This window comes from Gordionus sp. m RMFG-2023, chromosome 2, assembly GCF_954871325.1.
Source record: "Gordionus sp. m RMFG-2023 chromosome 2, tfGorSpeb1-WG-v2, whole genome shotgun sequence".
Lineage (NCBI taxonomy): Eukaryota > Metazoa > Nematomorpha > Gordioida > Chordodea > Parachordodidae > Gordionus > Gordionus sp. m RMFG-2023.
Genome location: NC_088776.1, coordinates 29,471,190 through 29,493,634, shown reverse-complemented (window position 1 = coordinate 29,493,634; position 22,445 = coordinate 29,471,190). Strand labels below are relative to the sequence as shown.

Sequence of the window (22,445 nt, the reverse complement as noted above, 5' to 3'; positions counted from 1 at the left end):
TAAATTTTCCAATCAAAAGTATGTAAGGAAGACTAAATAAATTCATTCTTTATGAGCAATATTTTTTGAATTTCAAAATGGGATTAAGCATGTTATTATTACTTCAACTAACATATAAATTATTGGGGAAAGATGGGGAGGGGAATGTGTTCCCGGCAAAATATGTAAAATTAACTATATATAGTATTTAAAAGACCTAAATCGATTTTAGGCTTAGCCTGGATTTTTGTTATTTATTAAATTAGTAAAATTTTGGCACTGTTTTGCAAATTGTTTCAAAGGGAAATTAAAATGAACACTATATGAAAATTAAACACCCCATCATACGATTTTTTCCTAACATTTTCAAACTGATTAATTGATCGTCCAGGATTTCTAATTTTTTCTCTTTTTATGCCAGGCCCTAGTTTTTAAATCTTTAACCCTAGCCTCCCGTTCCGAATTAACTCTGCAAGTCTTTGATATATGTTTTTTTGGAAGAAACTTATAAAAAATGTCGCCGCGAACCATGCAGAAAATTCATTTCCTTATGTGGTGATTGCGGTGATCAAAATAGGGAAAAGGTTCTAAATCGCGAAAAAAAAAATCGTTATAAATTGGGAATCTCGTTTATATCTTCTAGGAAATTTTTAAGTAAATCTGAAATTAATATTAATAGTTTACTTTATAAAAACAAACATAACTTCATACAAATAAATTTTATTATACGCAACAAATTATTCCATTTCTTATGAGAAATATTATACAAGTATAAAATCGCCTAGAATTGTTATATTACAAGTACAAAATCACCTAGAATTTTTATATTACAAGTACAAAATCACCTAGAATTGTTTATTATATATTGACATATATAATTATTTTAATTGACAAAATGAAATATACACATATATTTTAGTATAAATAATATACCTAGTATTTTTATTAACTCGGTAGCTTACTAAATATTTTTATCCTAACAATTTTTAGCCCTTAATATAATAGAATCTCAAATGTGACAAGTCTTGTTCTCTGTGAAACAGAGTGAAAGCGTAAACGTAGTGATATCGAGGGTTTTTATTTAAATTATATATAGAAAATTTTCGTATATAATATTTAATTTTTCAAGTAACGCGTTACTTTCTGAATAACCAGCAAAGCGCGTTCCCTTTTTTTCACAAGATAACGAGTAACGATAACGCGTTTCTTATTTGAAGTAACGCTTACAGCACTAATAGAAACTACCAATATTTTATTGGAAATTTTATTATATTCAATTTTTAATTTGCACATTTTGTAATGACTCAGAATATATAGTCTAAACTAAAGCAATTTATACAAAAATTTACTCTAGATCATCCATTTTCACAATATTATTAAATATAATATATTATTTAACACCAATGTTAGCTTTAAAAAAATCAATAAATCATTTAATTATTTCTATATAATATTTAATTGACGATATTTAGTCAAATTCGGTAAAGGTATGATTGATGTGTTATTTTTAATTGTTTTCATACTCATAAATTATACATTTAATAATTTACATTAATATAAAAACTGTTAAATGCTTTTGCTATAAACTATATTAGAAAAGTTAGTGAGTCAAATTAAGTGATTTTTTGATTGCTTTGATAATATCATGAACTTGGGGTTGTGCTTTTGTCTCTAAATTTTTAGCATAAGGTAATGGAACGTCCACATTGGTCAATCTATATATCGGCGCGTCCAAATAATTAAAAGCATTGCCTGATATGGTTATGCATAATAAAGTAAATTATTATTTTATAAAGACCAAAAGTATAGACTTAAACCAAACGTAAAAATTTTGTTTAATCAAAAGTAAAACAAAAAAGCACTTCCTGAAAACCCCCAAAACTTAAATCTTTCATCATTGAACAAAAATCAAAATAATGATGGCTCTATAATCGAAAATATTTTTAAAATAATTGTCACCTGATTTCAGATCAAGTTTAGAAACCAAATGGAATCTAGTATTTAATTTTTCAACACATCAGTCGGTCTCTTACTTAACCCGGGCCTAGCTGACCTTCATTAAATGCATTTTCGAGGTTAGTATCATTTTTTGAAAACCTAATTAAAAATATAATTTTTCTCGGTTGCCGAGCCCTATAAATGGATATCTTTCTATGTTAAGAATATATACAAACTTTCAACAATTCTTGCACAAATTTCCGAACCAATTCCACATTGAGGAAAAGCAATTTCTACAGTGATAAGATGATGAGTTTTCATGACGGACTCTATAATAATCTCCATGTCTAAAGGTCTAAGTGATCTTAAATTTATTACCTGAAAATATATATTATAATATATAAAAAATTGTGACTCGCTAACTATGTTTACAATTTGTAATACTTTATTTAAATTATTAGTTAAAAGATATTTTATTTATACTTCGCAATTTATATTTTCTTTGCTTAATTTGTCTGCAGCTTCAATACAAGTTTCCACAGATTTAGAAAATGCCACTAGGGTCACGTGTTCACCTTAATATTTATTATCAAATGTTTGAATAATGAAAAAATAAAAAGTATATAAATATCAAGGATTTAAACTACCGGGATTAATCTTCATTTTTTACAGCAACCAACTGTTAAAAATGGTGTCACCCAAGCCTAAACCTTTAAAGGGTCAGTTAACAATGTTGAACATGCGCGTCATTAGCTAGATGCTTTAAGTTCTGCAATACCTTTCTTTAATAACTATATAAGCACCTAATTTTTCAAAATAGAACCAGATTTTAAAATCTCTTTTATTTTATTTATCGTTAGTTTTATTAATGTAATCTAAAAGACACCGCGTGATACATCATGTTATAATAATTATAATTTTTCCTTTCGCCGAATTGGTAATAAAACAATAAAAACAGAATGGATAAGAAATTATCGCTAGTGCTGTAAAGTAACATCACTACTAGCGGCGTTATCTTTTTAAAGGAAAAGAAACGCCATTCGCAAGGAAACGAGTAACGCGTTTCCATTTTTCGAGTAACGGTAATGCAAAACGTTACTTTAAAAATTTTTCTAATAAATATGAAAAGAAATATAACAATTAAGCAATTTTAAATTCAAAACAACCATAAAAGTTCTTTATATTAATACATTCTTCTTGAATTTTATCATGATATTATTTTTTTTATAATCATTCTTTATTTAAACAAAATTATTTCAAAAGTCATAAAAATAAAAATATATATAAAATAATATATATTATAATTAATTAAAAATATCGACTATTTGCGTTACCAAAAGGAGCCGTAGTTATGTCGGAATATTTCAAGTTATATTTTTTGTCGGATAAAAAGGAATTTCCTAGCCTCGTTGGTAATGTCTAATATTGAGGCCTAAGATCTATATTTTTCAAGTTTTAGGCAAAAAATGGCAGTTAGTGGAGATGACTATTGGAGCAAATTATAATTGTTGAGATTTTTGTACCTTTTAAGGAAATGATGCATAAGTAAAATCCCATATTAAAGATTTACCGAGATCTAAATCCATCTGCGGGGATAGGTTGGAGGACTGAAGATGGTTAGGTATGTGAGCGGCTTTCAAACATTTATTAGATCATTTATTAAATGTGGCGTTGATGTTTCCCTTGACTTGGGATTCAAACCGTCAAGCCCAGGTTTTTAGAAAAATCTGTACCCGAACCGAACCTGAACCCCGTTTATAAAATTTTCAAAACCCCAAACTGACCTGGGAATTTTATTTGAACCTGGGTTCAATGTATTGTTTAAAATCATATATTAAGATATTTGTATAATTGTAAATACAAATATTAATAATTTAATTGAGATTATATAATTTCATTTCCAATTAAGTGAAGTGCTAATAAATTTTAATCAACTTAATTCATTAACGCCATTTTTAAAATTTTTTTTTAATTTATTCTCAAAGATTATTAATTAGAGGAAAATGAAAAACAAGTCAAAGTAGAAATTAATATTTTTTTATCAAATATTTTATCCTATCCGATTTATAGTGTACGTTTCAGCTTGTACTGATGCAATAAAATTATCACCCATTGTGGATACTCTTGCAAAAGCTAAGAGCTTAAATTTAAAATTAAGACATCCCATTTATCAAAAGTTATTGAAAAATATGAAACTCCCTAAGCCTGTGTTAGATTGCCACCGATGGCATTAAACAATATGTTAGAGATTTTACTAAAACGAAGATTTCTTTTCAGAGCAATCTGTTACTAACTGAAGATTGGAAAGAGATAATAACGATTGTTGAAATTTTAAAACCACTAAAAATGCAACCAAACGATTCCAATCTGAACAGTTAACATTGACAGATTTTTTACACAGAATGGTTAAGATGCTGCATTGAACTATAAAAAATTCAAACCATTTTTCTCAATTACTATATTCTTGTCCTAAGAACAAAGAAGAAAGGTTTATAAAGAATGAAATTCTCTTAGCTGCCATATACTGGACCCAAGATACAAGGTTAATTATAAGCTTAGTAAATTAATTATTTTGGATTTATATTAAAATTGTTATTTTATGAAATAGCCATTTATTTAAATTAATCTGTATAAATCCTTAAATATTACAGATAAGATTTGTGCGAAAAGGCATCTTGTCAATTTATGGAGTCGGATTAAAAGCATAACAACGCCGATTTTATCTGATGAGTTCCGATGAAGTTATTGATCAATAAGATGATCTAGAGAAATTGATACAATTCAAAGAAAGGCAGGAGATGATACTTAAAAGAGGGCCAACGATTGCAGAGAAAAGTATTGGAACTATAATTACCGAGATTTAGCGATTTTAAAAGATTAGATAAGAAGGAAAATATTTTGCATTTTTGGGAGTTTGCTAAGCTGGAGCACCCTGATTTATATATTTTATCCAAAATCATATTTGCTGTTCCTGCAAACCTAGTTAATTTATGATATTTTCATCTAAAAATATTTAATATAGGTTAGCGTTGAAAGATCTTTTTCACAATTGAAATTCATTCTTTGAACACATAGATCGAGGATGAGTGAACACTCTTGGAAGTAATACGTCTAAATAAAATATTTAAAATTGATATACATGACTATGCTTTGTATTTTTAACTATATTTTACCTATAAATAAAATAAAAAATTATTTTTTATACCAAATTTATGTCCAGTTTTTAATTATGATTTAAATATAGATTTTTTTTATCAATTCAAAAATTCTTAAACCCGGAACCAAACTCAGGTTCAAAAATACGTCCCTGAACTTACTTTAAACCGAACCCGCACCTTGACTATATAAACAATTCAGGCCGTGTCTGCCTTTCAAATCTACTGGAGTATTACTTTTGACACTAGTGTGAGGCTGGACGTAGGCCTACAAAAAACGAATCGAATAATACTATTATTCGTATTCGATTCGTTTCGAAAATTTTTATAAATCTTACATATATAATTTTTTGCAAAAAAAAATCATACACAGATGTGGATGTTTTAAAAATGGCACTTTTATAAGGATTCTCTAAACTAATTGTCATTACCATATCAAAATCTACAGAAAATAAACGAAATAAAACCCAATGATTTCATATAACTTTATCCAAACAAATAGGCCAAAAATATCCCATTTTTAGAATGAGAATTGCTTATAAAAATATCTAAATTATTTCTTCAAAATATTCAAATTTTCTAAAAATGTACAATGATCTCATTTTATAAACATCAAAATATAATACAGAAAAAATATAATTATGCTATATCCGAATTTGATAATAACAATTTTTTAAGCATAGTCTTTCTAATGAGTTCTTCTTTCAAAGACATTCTATTCTTTATTAACATATTTGTCCATATTGAGAATAACCTCTCACATGAAGCCGAAGTTCTCTGAATGGACAATATATCAGTTACCATTTTCTACAAAACGAGAAAACGATCCCCATACAACCTCCACCATTCTAGCGGGCTCTTATTAGAAGTGATTCTTAATTCATTAAGATATGTATAACCTCACATATAGATGAGATGATAAATTCTATCCATATTTGATAGTACTATTGGGTTAACTGTTGTATAGATATTATATTTTATTTTCTTGTCATTATATATATATACCCTTAAATTTTTGTAATAGATTTGTTGATATTATATGACGCAGGTAATTGTTCAAAAAATTACACTTTTAGTCTAGGATCTAATATGATTGATATTATTTCAATATTTGTTAAGTTATAATAATTTTCTATTTTGTCAACAGCACTGATAGGGTTTATAAAATCGTGGTCAAATGAATTTAAATGTTCCATTAAAGAAACATAAAAAGGAATGACAAGATTTAAAGTACGATATGTGTCACTACAGATATGTTCGGTAAACAAAAAAGGTCTTAATCTGTTTTGTATATATATTAAAGTCGTCCAATCATCCTGGTAAAAAATAAAATTAGTAAATAAAATTAAATTACTTCGCTCAGTTTTCTTTCTTCGATATCAGATATATCATCATATATCTGAGTCACAACTTCATCAATAGCCCTTCTCATTTTAATAGCTCTTTTGACCAATAAATAAGAGCTATTCCATCTGATGGATGTGTCTAATTTTAATTTTAAATATTTTATAGGGGGAAGTAGGGAGGAGTATACATTTTGCATAATATTTGTCTTTGTAAAAGAATTGCGAATAATCTTTGATTGTTCTTAATTTTGATAATTGCCTGTTTACTTTCTTAAGTATTTCTTGTACTACTAAAATGAGTACGTGTGCAAAACATCGTATATGTAAAATTTTACAAGTTGGGTTATATGAAGAATTTTTATGAAAGTCGAATTAGAGCTAGCATTATCACATGTAATTGCTATGTTACACTTACATATGTCGATTTTATAATTTTTTATAATTTGAGAAAACTCTCTATATATATTTTCACCAGAATGTGAATCAGTAAATGGAACTATATCTAATAACAATGACTTCATCTTCCATTTTTATCAATAAAGTGGCAGGTCAACCCTAAAAATGGTACATTAGTGGGGCTTGACCATATGTCAGTAATAAAGTTAATTTGACACTTTGAATTATTTATAATTATTTTAACTTTATTGAATTCTTTATTAATTGAGAGTATATTGAATTTTTATGTCAGGATTCAAAGCTCTAACCAATGACTTGAATTCCTGTGTGGCGAGAATTTTAAATGGTATATTTAACTTGAGTAAAGATTTTAATAAATAATGTTTAATATCATCAGCATTTGTTTTCGATATATCATTTAAATAGTATTTTATCGTATTATTATTTTAAATTTTTTGATGAAACCTTTTATTATGATTAATTGGTGCTGAGGTAGTTTTTTTCTTGCACATTATTTCTACATTACATATTTTACATCTAGCTGTTTATGTTTTAGAATCATGCAGATAATAATTCATAACGAATTTTTCCGCCTAACATTAACATCAGTTTGATCATATATTGATGTAGATCTAGAACTATTTGAGGATTGACTATGTCCTTCACCATTCTTCCATCAAGATTTTCTAATTGATCTTTGAATCTTTTTAAAATTATATATATCATATAAAATCCAAGCTTACCATCCTTCCTGAAATTCCAGATCAATGATACATTAGCAGCTGAAAGAAAAAATATTTAAAATTTAAAACTTAAGAAACAGTAAATTAATTAAACAGTGGCATAGGCATGGGGGAGGCTGTTTTTTTTAAATAAAATTATTTTAATCTACTATTTTTTATTCCTCTTATGAATTAAACCTCTCTTTATAAATTAATCAAAAATTGCAATATGATTATATTAGTTTTAAACATATTCTTAAAATTTATGCAAATACTATTTTTAATCAAAGTGCAAATGCAATGTATTGTTTATATTTTAAAAATATTTTCATATTTTTTTTAAATACCAATATTTGCATAAGAATTATTTATATTTTATGTAATTTTTTATACAATAAAATTTTTAAACTACATTTTAAAATTTATTTTAAATGATAAAAATAGATAAATAATTATAAAGGAAATTTATGCTACTAAAGTATTTTAATATAATAAATAAAATCTATAATGAAATACTCTCTAAAATTTTGTTATATCTTATATGCAAATATTTAAAATAAATTTAAAATAGCCTAAGATATAAGCAATTGAGTATTCATAAAAAATGGGAGATTTGGGTGAGAAAATCCTGGCTAAGCCACTGCAATTAAAACTTCAAAATATAATTGTTAATTTTGTAGTATATAAATTATTCATGTTTTAAAATTGAATATAAAATTATTTAAGATGTAATATCATATTAGAAGTATTATGACAATGTAATTAATAATGATGAAGATTTTATGATAGTGATTATGATACACTTCTGAATTAGATGATTGGCTATTTGCTAAAACAAGGTTACTAAATGGGAAAAAGATTTTCATAATCAAAGAATAAGAATTAGTCAAGAAAATTTATTTATTTATCTGCCAGGAGCTTAAGGATATGGGAAAGAGGCAAACTCCATAAAAATGTTTTGACTTGTTTTTAACACCAAAAATAATTAAAGAGAAATCAAAGCAAAATAATTATATTTTAGTTTACTTTGGGGCTTTTCCTTATTTTTAGTGTAATTATTTGAAATCAATAGTTTATATTTTAATAATAGAACACAATTTAAAGTATTAAAATTTTATATTATACATAAAAGTTTTATATTTTTTTATTGACTTAAAACTAATTAATTTTGAACATAGCTAAATATATTGTTAAAAAATTTATGTTATTTATTTATATATTAAATGAAATTTAGAAAAAAATTTATTCATAAAGTTCTTTTTTTAAGGTGTACCTTGAACGTGAACGCATAAATGTTGAACGCGTTCCATTTTTTTAGAAATGTTTATAGCACTATATTATACTAATTATAATTTTTTAGATTAAAAGACCTTGTTTGTATTTATGCTTTAATTGTAAAGACATTCTGTGTATTATTACCTTAAATTATATTTCATGACTTTTAACTAAATAAATTAAAGAATAACTGAGTAAACATTTTCTATGAAATACAAACATGAAAAGTGTAAGATGCTATCGACCTGGGGATAATTTTATAATTATAAATATTTATATGTTTTTTAAAGTTATATTAGTGAATAAACTTTATATTTTACCATTTTTTGCGCCCAAATTCCACTGCCACCTACCTCCAACACTTACACCCTCATATTTTGGTCATTTATTAAAATTCCATAAGGATTTTAATTCTCTATTTGATAAATAACGAATTAAATAAAATTTATGAAATAAAATATTTCATAAAAAAATTAATATTTTGCTGTCATTTTCTATAAACATTTTTTTTCTAAATTATTTCATAAAAAACTAAATTTATCTAACTTGTAGAAATATGGAATCAAAATATGAGACATTTATGATTATGAAATGGATATTAGGTTAAAAAATAAATGAAGGTTGGTGTGCAAAAATTGGAGCATACAAAGATTTTTTTTTATGAAATAAAATGGAAGAAATATAACTTTGTATTAACTCTTTTTTTTACAAGTTTAGCACTAGCAATAGACCCTCAAAGAATACGATTAATCTTCGACTAAAAAGGTGGTAATAATACATCTCTGAAAAAAAATCGTGTCCAAATAAATTCGAATAGGCATAGTATATTTGCAATAATAAAATAAACGTTGGTTGTTTTGTTTATGTATTTATTCAATTTTTTTTAAATATAAAGTTTGTGCGTAAGGAAAATAAAGGTTCAAATATTATTTTTTTAAGAACCGAATCTATATTCATATTACTTCTAAAATTTTAAAAATTTTAAAGGCGTCTTGTTGCGAATACTCAGCAATACAAGTTATTAATGAAATTTTTTTATACGCTATATTTTAGTATTCCTTGTGACAGTTTAAAAATATATTATAAATATTAAAATAACAGTAATCTATATTTTTTATTAGTCATGATTTGTTATTCCAGTTAAAACTTAAATAAAAGAAATTTATGTATATTAACGGGAATTATACATAAATATACCTCTTTTTTCATATTTCCCCTTGCCAATTGGTATAATAAAATTCGAAGATAGGGTATCTGGAGTCATTGGGAAACTTGTGCCATATAACAACTCGTTTTCCAAAAACACAACTAAAATTAACAAACATTCGCAATTACAAATAGAAATAAAAGCCAAGTTAAAATTGTGAAATTCTAATCAAATTCTAAATTGCATTTTTCTAGGCCCAAGCCAGGCCTGAAATTTTTGATTTAAAAATATTAATTAAACGCATTTTTATAGCTAAAAAATGACTATTTGCTTTGTATTAATCCAAGAAAAATTTTATTCAACATTTTATTTTAATAAAATAAGACAAAATATTATTTTATATTTTTTTTAAGATCAAGGCTGGCCCAATTTTTTTTTGATCAAGCACAAACCCGGCGTCGGGTAGAATAAAATGGATCTAAACTCTGTGCAAGTAACTTTAGCCTAGACCAAATATAAAAATTTCGAAATAAACCGTGCTCAACCTTCCTATGTGAAAATCCATGGCCTGTGTAAATATACTAAAATATATTAATAAAAGACCTTTTTCAAATTTGTACATTGATAAAGTTTAAAGGAAGAAGTGAGATATTTAACCTGGGTTATTATCCCTTATAGCTGTTTTGAGTAAACCACGCGCATCTTGGGAAGAATAAGGGGCAAGTACAATTAGACCAGGACAACTAGAATACCAAGAGGAATAACAATGCGAGTGTTGAGCGGCTACGCCAGATGCAGGACCATTGGGGCCGCGAAAAACTATTGGAGCTTTCACTATGCCTGCTGACATGTAATGACTCTTGGCTGCGGAGTTTATTATCTATTCGTAGTTATGTTACATGTTTTGGAATTAAGAAAATCAAATATTTTAAAATCATATTCATCATCGTTTTTCTATAATTCATTAGGAGTTTAAATTTCTATTATAAACGGTTTAAAGACCTTAACCAGATTTAAGTGGGTAGACTGGCTGCCCCAAAAACCTTCCTTTATCTTTCACGATTCAATGCATACCCAACGACCCCGCTAGTATCATTCACGCCATCATTCATTCAATTATTCTTAGATCTTGCATAAGAGTGAGTCCCAACCACTAGCCTCATATAAATTTCTTCATCGAATCTGCCTCCCTATTTCCTTTAAAATATCGAAACTATCTCAACATATTTTTCATAATGGTAATTTTTATGCTGAACATATAATCAATTACAACATTTTCTCACAAGCAACTCCACAGATAAACAAGCCAGCACATTTATAACCAGCACCCAGCATTTCTCTTAATACTTTTTATAAAAAAAGTCGTGTATATCACCTGGAACATTGTCTGGCAACATTGATCTGGTAAGGATGGAATGGATAGCCTTCATTCAGTATCTTTTTCAATTTTTAATAAGTCAATATCTGATTAGCATAACTTACTATTTATTTCTAAACTTATATATTATCATAAATAAAACAAGATAATCGGACAGTTGACTTCAATCTCATAAATTTAAATGGTGTATCCTTGATTATGATCAGGAATAGTGACAACCGAGTTGATAAATTTTCTATGACGACTAAATGACAAAATTTATATAAAATTTTATGAGGCACGGTTACTATAATATTTTTCGCTAAACTTCGAAAATATTATTATTAATCCTTTATAGGTGGAGAAATTTTCTTCCTATAAAACCCGGAAGCCGAAAAACTCGACATTTTCATATATAATAAGAATAAATATTTCATAGAGTGACATATCGCATTCGTTTCTCATATTTCCTATTTCCATTTCAAGAGTATTTATATTTCTCATTAGAATATACTATTTAATTAGTAAAAGAAAAGTAAAATAGCTCAAATTATTCATTAATTAGAATTATTTTTATTAGTTGCCTAGCCCAACTAGTTAGGAGTTTTGATGATTACAAAAAATAAAATATATTTTGCAGGAAATGGCAATTTAATATTTTTACTGATAGAGAAAAGCTATTTGATAATGAAGGATTTTTAAATTATTATATAACTATACATCACACAAATAGAAATATTAGAAGCAGATAAATCACTTTATCTGAAGTTCCTCAGGCATTTATTCATATCACGAAGATATTTAGAAATTATAAAGCAGAATAAATCTCTTGTAGGAAATTATAGATTGAAAAATTTATGAAAAATCGGAAGATATTTTGTTGTCGGGACGTACATTTCGATGCTCATAATTAATTTATAAATGTTATAAACCAATTTGGATACCTAGAATTAGATGTTGTGAGAGTAATGGAAAACTTATAGAAATATCGCTGGCTAGTCTCTGGCAGGAACGTCATTTGTAGATCCAATAACTTGGTGAAAAGTTCAAATACTTTTTTATATTTTAGTAATAAACAACCTCACTATCTTTCTATTTAAATTTAAAATTGTGTTATTCAATATTTTAATAAGTTTATATTTAAATCATTATATAAAAAATTTTTATCAGCGCCTGGTGCAGCACTCGAAAGAATTTAGTTCTTAATTAGATTTAAAAAATTGATAAGCAAAAAACTAGTTTTTATAAGAGCAAATCTGTAGTTTATGGGAACAGCAACTTCTGCATTTTTTTGCTTATCAATTTTTAAATCTAATTAAGAACTAAATTCTTTCGAGTGCTGCACCAGGCGCTGATAAAAATTTTATATATAATGATTTAAATATAAACTTAATAAAATATTGAATAACACAATTTTAAATTTAAATAGAAAGATAGTGAGGTTGTTTATTACTAAAATATAAAAAAGTATTTGAACTTTTCACCAAGTTATTGGATCTACAAATGACGTTCCTGCCAGAGACTAGCCAGCGATATTTCTATAAGTTTTCCATTACTCTCACAACATCTAATTCTAGGTATCCAAATTGGTTTATAACATTTATAAATTAATTATGAGCATCGAAATGTACGTCCCGACAACAAAATATCTTCCGATTTTTCATAAATTTTTCAATCTATAATTTCCTACAAGAGATTTATTCTGCTTTATAATTTCTAAATATATGTTCAAGCTCTGATCTGGAATCGTTTTCATCTTCAAACAAAGAAAACGAACAAATTAACTGAAATTTTTTTAAAAGAAAATATCCCGTTGTTTCCCGTTTTTACCCAAATTAAAATTTTTTCTAATTATAGTTTTCCATACTTCTGAGATAGGCTTTGATAATTTGTAATGAATAAAAAGTTCTCTTATTTATATGGTTGCTAAAATATACAATAATTTTAATATATTTGTAAAAAACTATATATTTTAAAGTATGCTTGCGAATGCAAGATTATCTGCTATAATTAATATTTCACGCCAAGATTTAATTTTGAAAATAATTTGACCCTCAGACACTTTAATATTTTTTTTAAATTAAAAACTTATATATTTCTTAAATTATTTCCATAAATAATTTGAATTTTTGTCTATGGAGGGGTTGCCACCCACTTCCCCTCTCTGCTCGCTACGCATCTACTACCTTACTTTAAGAAAATTTTTAAATAATTAACTAGTTTTATAGTAATTAATGTATTCTCTGAAATAGCTTAAAACAATGGTTCAAACAATTCATAAATATAATATTAGGATTTTAGTAATTCAAGAATATTTTACCACCATAAGACTTGATTCATCAGAACTTGAGTATTCTGCCATATACCAAACCGATAAATATACTAATTAACGTTATCATTATTTTTTTAAATCTGTTAATTACCTTGAAGTTAAATTGTTTTAGAAGGCTCAAATGCAGTGCAACCTGGGACCCGCTTAGCGTTGTATACAATTCTTAATTAAAACTTGTCTCCCACTTAAAATAATAGAAGATTCATTTTTATTAAAACAGTTTGTAGTCCTTAAATCCAAATGTCAAAAAATATTATCATTTAAGTGGATATTTTCAAGAAATAAAAAATGTGGACCTATTTCAGGCTTAGCATTCTATGTCCAGTTAAAATAGGTGAATACAATTAAATGCAAAAATTATTAAAAAATATTTTTTAAATTTGTATACGACAATTAAAAATCTGCAAATCCCAACCAGGCCTGTTTTAAAAAATTTTGAACTGGGTCGAGCCTAATATTTTTTTAAAAAAATTGGACCTGGTTTTTTAAATATAAAATAATTCAATTTTGTAAAAATAACAAGAAGGTTTCTTATTCGTAGAATATTTTTTAGGGTCTGTGCAGGCAGACATTAAAATCGAATAGAAGTGGATATTTATTTCAAACCAATCCAATATATTTTAACGTTTGTATTAGGGCTGTGCCGATCCACATTTCAGCGATCCGATCCGATATTTTCCGATATTGCTTTAAAACCGATCCGATATTTTTACTGATTTTTAATCACCTTCGTTTGAACCAAATGTAATTAAGAAATCAATATTTTTTATGCAAAAAATCGAATTATGAATAATTTAATTTTTTTATTTCTACAATTAAGACTATAATAAAAAAATAGATATTTAATAATATATCCATTTTATGTTGGAATTATAAAATTGTAATATTTAATATATAAAATTATAATATATTAGATTTTTTTAATAAATATGAGAGCCTCTAGATTTTCTGTAAATAAGCTTCTACGATATGGACTATATCTCCTGCCGTACTGAAGGCAGACTCAGATGATTCCGCAGATAACGCATTTTGCAAATTATCTTTGTCTTTTGTAAAATATTTCCATAATTCAGATACCATATTTAAAAAAATTCTTTTATTTAAAGTATAAATAAAAAAATTGGCGTTATTTAAAAAGATTTAAAATAAATAAAACTTTGTGTGTTCCTTTCTATTTTTATAAAAAAAAAATTTAAAATACTATAAATCTATTTTAAAAAAGAAATAAAATTTAAAAAAATTATTTAGAAAATATTATAATAATGTAAAATAAATATACATAACATAAAATGAAATAACAAAAAAAGAAAAGTATAAAGATCGGATCGGTTTTTTACAGGTATCGGCCCAATCCGATATTTTCGGAAAACGCTAAATATCGGCACCGATACGATCCGATATTTAATATCGGCACAGCCCTAGTTTGTATTATGTTATGATTGTAAATATAATTATTTTATACATAATTTTATAACAAAAAATTAATAAAACTAAAATTCAATTTATTTTTAATGTTTGCAAAAAACGAATTGTCCAAAAATAATCAAATTATTTAAAAAATAGAGTAGCTAAGTATTTGATATTATTTTAAAAGGTTTAAACATATCTAATGAGTCACATTCGGCTAGTGTTAAACGGCTATATTTAGACATTTTTAAATTAACACAAGTTTTACCCCCGATTTCCCACAGCTAACAGAAAAGTCTGGACATCTATTGGCGAAATCGCGAAGTTATTTTGGCTAAAATCGTAATTAGGCATTTTTAAAAATAAACTAAATCGAGCCGTTTATCAATACTACATTCAAACTATAAACATTGGACATTTTAAATGTGATGATTAATTATTGGAGAATAAAAAAACAAATACACAAAATCATTTGGTTACTTTTGAATAGAAAATATTGATTTTTATGACATTGGTTCAAATATAGATGGTGGAAATCAATATAAATATGGGTCGGTATCGGTTATAGTTTTTAGTAAGATCGAATAGTGAAAAATTTCTGCCCTAATATTTTCTTTTACAATTAACTTTTCCCTATTTAAATAAATTAGAGCAGGACTGGGCGGACAAATACTTAATTTTATTTCAGGTCGCGTTTTTAGGGACAATTAGAAATTTCATTCAAGATGCCCGATGTATATCACTAGTGATAATTATGTTAATATGTTCACAAATTTAAAAACTTAAGTAAATAGTTTGAAAATATGGCAAGCTTTGGACATAAAATTTATTTCTATATTTTATATATTTAAATTGGACATAAGATAATTAATTTGTTTAATTACTTGATCAATAGCTTGCATAGCAAAATTAAAGGTCATGAATTCACATATAGGCCTTAATCCAGCCTGTATTATTTTATTAAAAAAAATGATGATTTATTAATTTAATAAACCTAAAATCATAAAGTATCTTAATACCATGGCAGCTCCAACAGCGATACCTGCAAACCCCATCTAAAAAAATTAAATATAATTTGATTATAGAATAATGAGACAATAAATATAGTGTAATGATAACAGGCACTTCTATCATGGGGAGAGGAGAGGGTGGGTATGACATAAGATCGTTATTGAAATTTAAAATGACGGAAGGAGGATAAGAGAATATAGGGATGGAAAAAGGTAAAAAGTATGGTTTTTGTTGATTCTGATTACTCTTTTTTGCTAATTTTGATTATTTGAATTTCCTAGGAGTAAACATTAAGTGTCTGGTATATAATCCCCAAATAACTAAGTCACGGGTGAATTTAAATTAACATAAAAGTTATTTCATAATTACTTCAGTAATTGGAGTATCCATAACTCTTTTATCACCATATTTTTTCCACAAATTTCTAGTAACTTTGTAAGCACCATCATATAGAGCCACCTCTTCTCCTAGAATAAAAATATTTTTATCTCTTTCCATTTCTTCATCCATTGCACTATTCAGTGCATCCCTGACAGTCATCTTTAATATATAGAATAAGATAAAATAACATTTAATATGATAGTTAACAAATAAAAAAAATCAGTGGTATATTTAAGGGACCGAGGATGAACTGGATCTCAGAGAAAAAAAATGCAAATGTTGCAATTAGTTTTTTCATATTCAATTTATTTATAAATTATGTTTAATCTTAACCCTTTTATTCTCACTAGAGGTGGGCGCAGGCAGTGAAATTACGCGTGACCCATCGTGTCACGGTGGGTCACGGCGTGAGTGTGAATAAATTTAAAATCCCAAGGGGTGACTGGGCGTGACGGGCCTTCTCAAAATTTTCCCCGGGCGTGATCGGGCGTGGACATAAATTTCCCGTGAATCACGCAAATTTAAATTTTTAAAATTGTTTTTTATAAATATAAATTTGCAATTTTATAATTATAAATTTGTAATTTTTTAATTATATTATATATTTTCTTATTTAATTTAGTTCTTTTTTTAAAAAAAATAATTTATGAAAACTAAAAATCTACCGCATTTTATAAACAACATCCGGTATCATTTTGTTATTTCTATTTTCTTTTTATGTTTAGGTGTTTTTTATCGCGAGACTTTATGCTAAATTTTGCCTAAACTTTTTACAGAAAAGTCAGTTATATTTTATTTGTAATGATCTTCAATCTTTAAATGCAGAAAGTGAAGGATTTTAAAACTAGGCTAAGAGATAAATGTTGGTGTTACATATATAACAAAATATAAAAGTTGTGAACCGAAAAACTATCATAAATACTATAGGTCCAAAAATATACCATAAAATAAAATTTAAGATTAAAAGCATGATCAATAATAATTACTTGTCCATAATCACTGTTATTTGACGGATGACTATAAAAATCTAAGTTTTTTAACCATTGGAGGACGTATTATCATTAAGGATTTTAAATTAAAAACATTTGTTTTGGCCACAAGGGCAATGGATGAAAAAAACGTCAAAATTAAAAGTGTAGTCAATTCAATTTTAGGAGAATATACAGAAGTAGAAAATTACTTAAAATGTAGTCGTGAATGATGACGGAGCAAATCTTATAAGTGCATTCAAAGATGACGAAACGCTAGCATGTATATGCCATATACTAAATAATATTATGCATATTTTTGACAATTGTTTAACTGAAATAGCCTTAGATATAAATGGTGTAAAAAAATAGTACAATATTTCAAACAATCTACAGCTAATATAAAACTTAGCCACACCCTTAAACAAGATGTAATAGCAAGAATAACGAGATGGAACTATGCATATATCATGATACAGAGTTTCTTAAAATCATATTCTGAAATACAGGTGTACTTGTTTAGCAAGCAAGAATTAAATAGATTAGCCACAATTGATATCAGTATCATACGCGAGTTAGATAAAATTTTATCAATATTTAAGGAATGCTCGGATAATCTGAGAGCAGATTCTCGTCCCACAATAAATAAAGTTTGTCTATGGAAACAAAAATTAATAAAATTTTACTAACCTTCTGAACGTGATACAATAATAATCAAAACCTTAAAATACAGAACAAGAATTCATTTAAAAGATTATTATGCAGCCACTATAGTAGGCTTAATTCTAGATCCGAATTTCAAAAGACTTAAGTTTTTAATAAAAGAAGAAAATGATATATATAAAACAATCATAAAAATGCTAAATGATATAAAATTAGATATGAGCGTGAATGGGCGTGAATTTTTTTATAGCCACCGTGAGCGGGCGGGTCGTGAATGAAAAATTAGGCCCCACCCATGTCTAGTTAACATCGACTTATGCATATCATCTAATTTTATATCATTTAGCATTTTTATGATTGTTTTATATATATTATTTTTTTCTTTTATTAAAAACTTAAGTCTTTTGAAATTCAGATCTAGAATTTAGCCTACCTTATGAAGTGGCTGCATAATAATCTTTTAAAAGAAATCTTGTTCTGTATTTTAAGGTTTTGATTATTATTGTATCACGTTTAGAAGGTTAACAAAATTTTATTAATTTTTGTTTCCATAGAAAAACTTCATTAATTGTAGGACGAGAATCTGTTCTCAGATTATCGGAGCATTCTTTAAATATTGATAAAATTTTATCTAACTCGCGTATGATACTGATATCAATTGTGGCTAATCTATTTTAATTTTGCTTGCTAAACAAGTACAGCTATATTTCAGAATATGATTTTAAGAAACTCTGTATCATGATATATACAAAGTTCCATCTCGTTATTCTGGCTATTACATCTTGTTTAAGGGTATGGCTTAGTTTGATATTAGCTGTAGATTGTTTGAAATATTGTACTATTTTTTTACACCATTTATATTTAGGCTATTTCAGTTAAAACAATTGTCAAAAATATAATGCATAATATTATTTAGTATATGGCATATACATGCTAGCGTTTCGTCATCTTTGAATGCACTTATAAGATTTGCTCCGTTATCATTCACAACTACATTTTAAGTAATTTTCTACTTCTGTATATTCTCCTAAAATTGAATTGACTACACTTTTAATTTTGACTTTTTTTTCATCCATTGCCCTTGTGGCCAAAACAAATGTTTTTAATTTAAAATCCTTAATGATAATATGTCCTCTAATGGTTAAAAAACTTATATTTTTATAGTCATCCATCAAATAACAGTGATTATGGACAAGTAATTATTATTGATCATGCTTTTAATCTTAAATTTTATTTTATGGTATATTTTTGGACCTATAGTATTCAGTTTCTTATAAAATTTAAATATTTTACTGAACCAAAACTCTTTTTTTAGAAGGAGAGTTCACAGCCCTGAATTTAACAAGTTACTTATTTTTTTAGATTATTTAATAATTTCTCACTACATTGAGATTAGAATTATACAATTAACAATTATTTGTTAAAAATTGACAAAATAAATCAAGTACAATTTAGTATTTTTCATATAAAAATTATTTAATCCCAAAATAATAGTATTTATCAAATTTATTTTATTAAAAATATTGATTTAAATCAAATTAATGTTCAATGCTCCACCCTATTTATTAACAATTCAACTCAGGTTATGATTGACTCAAGGCTATCCTTAGCCCCACTTGATCCAACAAAGAACTTCAGATAGGAATAGGCCTTCGTTTAGGCTATGATATTGTTACACCCTACACTTAAAACTTCTGTCAGCTCCTTGTCAACAGCCTAGGTCATCAGCCTATTCATTGCTGCTTCTTAAAAGGCAACGCAATGCAACCAAGCAGTAAATTCGATTATTGCTAGTACTCTCCACTCAGTCAATATTTATCTTTGGGAACCCATAGTCAATTGGAAATAATATTAGGTCTGGCGGAATGACACTCAATCCATGGAACAATAGAATCCCGTTAACCTGGGATTATACATGTATTAATCAAGTTGCACCATCCTTTAGCTCCAATTCATTGGTGTTAGTGTAGATTAGAAAGATTAGTAAATAATTAGCATTCCTAATATCATTTTAATCCTCACTCTTTTGGACACATTCGATGATTTTGGATCCAGAGAATGGGATTTCTTCTAAGCACTTGGCCAAAAAATGCTCTTAATTTTGAGTGATCCGCAGGAAGGTTTTTACCTAAATCAATAAATTTTAATGGAAATATTTAAGTCACATAGTATTTCAATCTATAGTGCTACCTAGAGGAACCTTCTCACGTTTTTTTAAACATATTTTTTATATTAAATTTTTAAATTAGTTCTTTCTATTTTTTTAAAATATATTTTATTTTTATATAACTAATATGGTATCTTAAATTGTCATTTTTTTAAATTAAAAAAAAGATATAAAAATTAATAACAAAAAAAATGATTTTAATATTTACCTATTTTTTGGCTAATATTGGGTTGGTTTATATTATTTTTAAAACAATATTTTTAATATATGTAGGTAAGGTATTGGATATAAAACCAATACCAATATTTGATTTTATATTGGTAATTGATATATTAAAAAGAACATATTGGTGTCACCACTAGCTAGCCATGAGTAAATTATATTTAATTATATCAAAATTTAGAATAAAATCAAACACGGAGTGTTAAGTTGATTAAACAAACATTTTGGGGGCTTAGCTAAAAATGACTTTACCTAAACCCAAGAGTAAGTGATTTTTTAATCATTCAAAATTTATTTAAGTCTAGTCAGTTAAAAGAAAAGACTAGTATGTCTTATGTCTTAGAATATGGATCAAAAGACTGATGGCTAGACTGGGGTACTTTTAAAAAAAATTGGACTTCATTTTGGTCTGCAATCTGTCTTCAATCAGGCTATAATTGGGTAATGGCTAAATGTCAGCTAATTTGGCTAAATCTACAGGTATGTGCTAAAGAAAATCTGTTACTTTTAAGGGTTTTAATTTTTCATTTTTTAAATTTGAAGAAAAAACCACAAGCCAAGGTGTAGTTCTTATTTAAAAACTTGGTTTAACTATAGGACCAATAGATGTCATAATTTATTATTATTTTTTAGTCACCACTTAAATATTTTTAAATAATAAATACCACTTCTCATTATTATCTTGATTTTTGAACCCATAAGTTAATTTGCGGTGATATATAAAATGCCTATTAAATTAATTATATCAACCAAAACAAACCTCCAATCTATAAAGTGATTAATTAATTGTGTTAGGGCTGTAGAAAATATATAAAAAATGATAAAGAGTACTTTAAAAGGCCTAAAGTAGCAAAACAGAAGAAATGTGTTAAAAACCAAAAGCAAAAAATTAGCAAAATGGATTTTAAAAAAAAAACATTAAAAAGTAAAACAAAAAATACATTTTCATACCCATGTATATTTGAGTTTTTTCTTAATAAATTCAATTAAAAGAACCAAAAATGGTTGGGCAAAATATTTAATTCCTGATTTTTTTGGTCCCATGTTTAAATGTTTTGCAAGGTTTTAAAAAATTAGCTCAATCTTTTATTAGTCATATTAGCTTTTTTTGAGACTTTGGTCTGATCTATTTATTTTGCTCATTAGAAAAGATCAAATTTAATGCAAGTACAAAAAAGGTGATATCTACAGGAATATTGGGAGGGGTGAAACCTTCTTGTTATTTTGAAGGTACTGAAATAAAATAATCAATATATAGCAGAAAAAAATATACTATAAAATATTTTATATAAATTTAACATGAATATTATATTGCTTCATTTAATATAGAACAAACTTGCTTAATAGAAGATGAACATCTTTGTGTTCTTGAAATTAACTTAAGAAATTTATTGTGTTTAATCTAGATATATAATTAATTTAATTAACAAATGTTGAAAAATTATTAAAACCCATTTAACCAATATGTTCATCGTATAGAATGATTTGAATTTAAATTATGTATAAAATCAATCGATTGATAACCTGTCACGCGACCCCACCAAGATATTGTCATTTACAAAAATGAGGCGACTGACTAACATAGAAATCAAATTATGAAACATTTTGTTATTTTCAAAGCGAGATAACTACAATATGGACGAAATAGAAAATTTGCAAGTGAATTTTTGAAATGCTATTAAAATAATAATGTTATATATATATATATATATTTTAGAATATAAATAAATATTATGTTATATATTTTAAATGATTTGTTATAGATAATCTCAATAAAAAGGTTTAATTAATTCAATAAGGTACCATCCTTAGAAAAAATGCATAGGTTATAATACACTGAAAAATTAAATTAAATAGAAAGAGTCAGGGGCGGACTGGCGACGCTACGGCCTCGTGGGCATTTTTGTATAGCGGCCCAGGGCAGTAGCCAGGAATTTTCACTTAGGGGGGCCAAGTGCTTAATTGAGGGGGGGGGGGGC

The 22,445-nt window shown here is 26.5% G+C and overlaps 1 protein-coding gene across 4 annotated transcripts; it reads right to left on the bottom strand.

The window, feature by feature from the left end:
* Nucleotides 1-1,342: 1,342 nt before the first annotated feature.
* Nucleotides 1,343-22,081, bottom strand: LOC135925345 (pyruvate dehydrogenase E1 component subunit beta, mitochondrial-like). Of its 4 annotated transcripts, XR_010571624.1 has the most exons (11): nt 21,918-21,973; nt 21,803-21,868; nt 16,435-16,605; nt 16,074-16,109; nt 15,939-16,001; nt 10,616-10,838; nt 10,009-10,119; nt 2,401-2,492; nt 2,154-2,295; nt 1,939-2,112; nt 1,597-1,731 (listed from the first exon to the last, which is right to left on the bottom strand). XR_010571624.1 is itself a non-coding variant. In XM_065460613.1 (10 exons), exons 1-10 carry the CDS (start codon nt 21,936-21,938, stop codon nt 1,580-1,582), a joined length of 1,077 nt encoding a protein of 358 aa, XP_065316685.1. In that variant the 5' UTR covers nt 21,939-21,973; the 3' UTR covers nt 1,343-1,579. The 4 variants fall into 4 exon arrangements, 3 of the variants coding, with proteins under 3 accessions (XP_065316685.1, XP_065316686.1, XP_065316687.1); XM_065460613.1 differs by lacking the exon at nt 1,939-2,112 and having other exon boundaries at nt 1,343-1,731; XM_065460614.1 differs by lacking the exons at nt 1,939-2,112; nt 21,803-21,868; nt 21,918-21,973 and adding an exon at nt 21,991-22,081 and having other exon boundaries at nt 1,343-1,731.
* Nucleotides 22,082-22,445: the final 364 nt, after the last annotated feature.

Bases quoted from the DNA above. Each gene is read 5' to 3' on its own strand.
- LOC135925345 (XM_065460613.1), bottom strand. From the start codon at position 21,938: ATGAACATATTGGTTAAATGG. The intron at 16,606-21,802 runs GTTTGTTCTATA...TATATATTAAAG, and splicing joins GTTCATCTTCTATTAAGCAA to ATGACTGTCAGGGATGCACT. The intron at 16,110-16,434 runs GTAATTATGAAA...TAATTTTTTTAG, and splicing joins TGGATACTCCAATTACTGAA to ATGGGGTTTGCAGGTATCGC.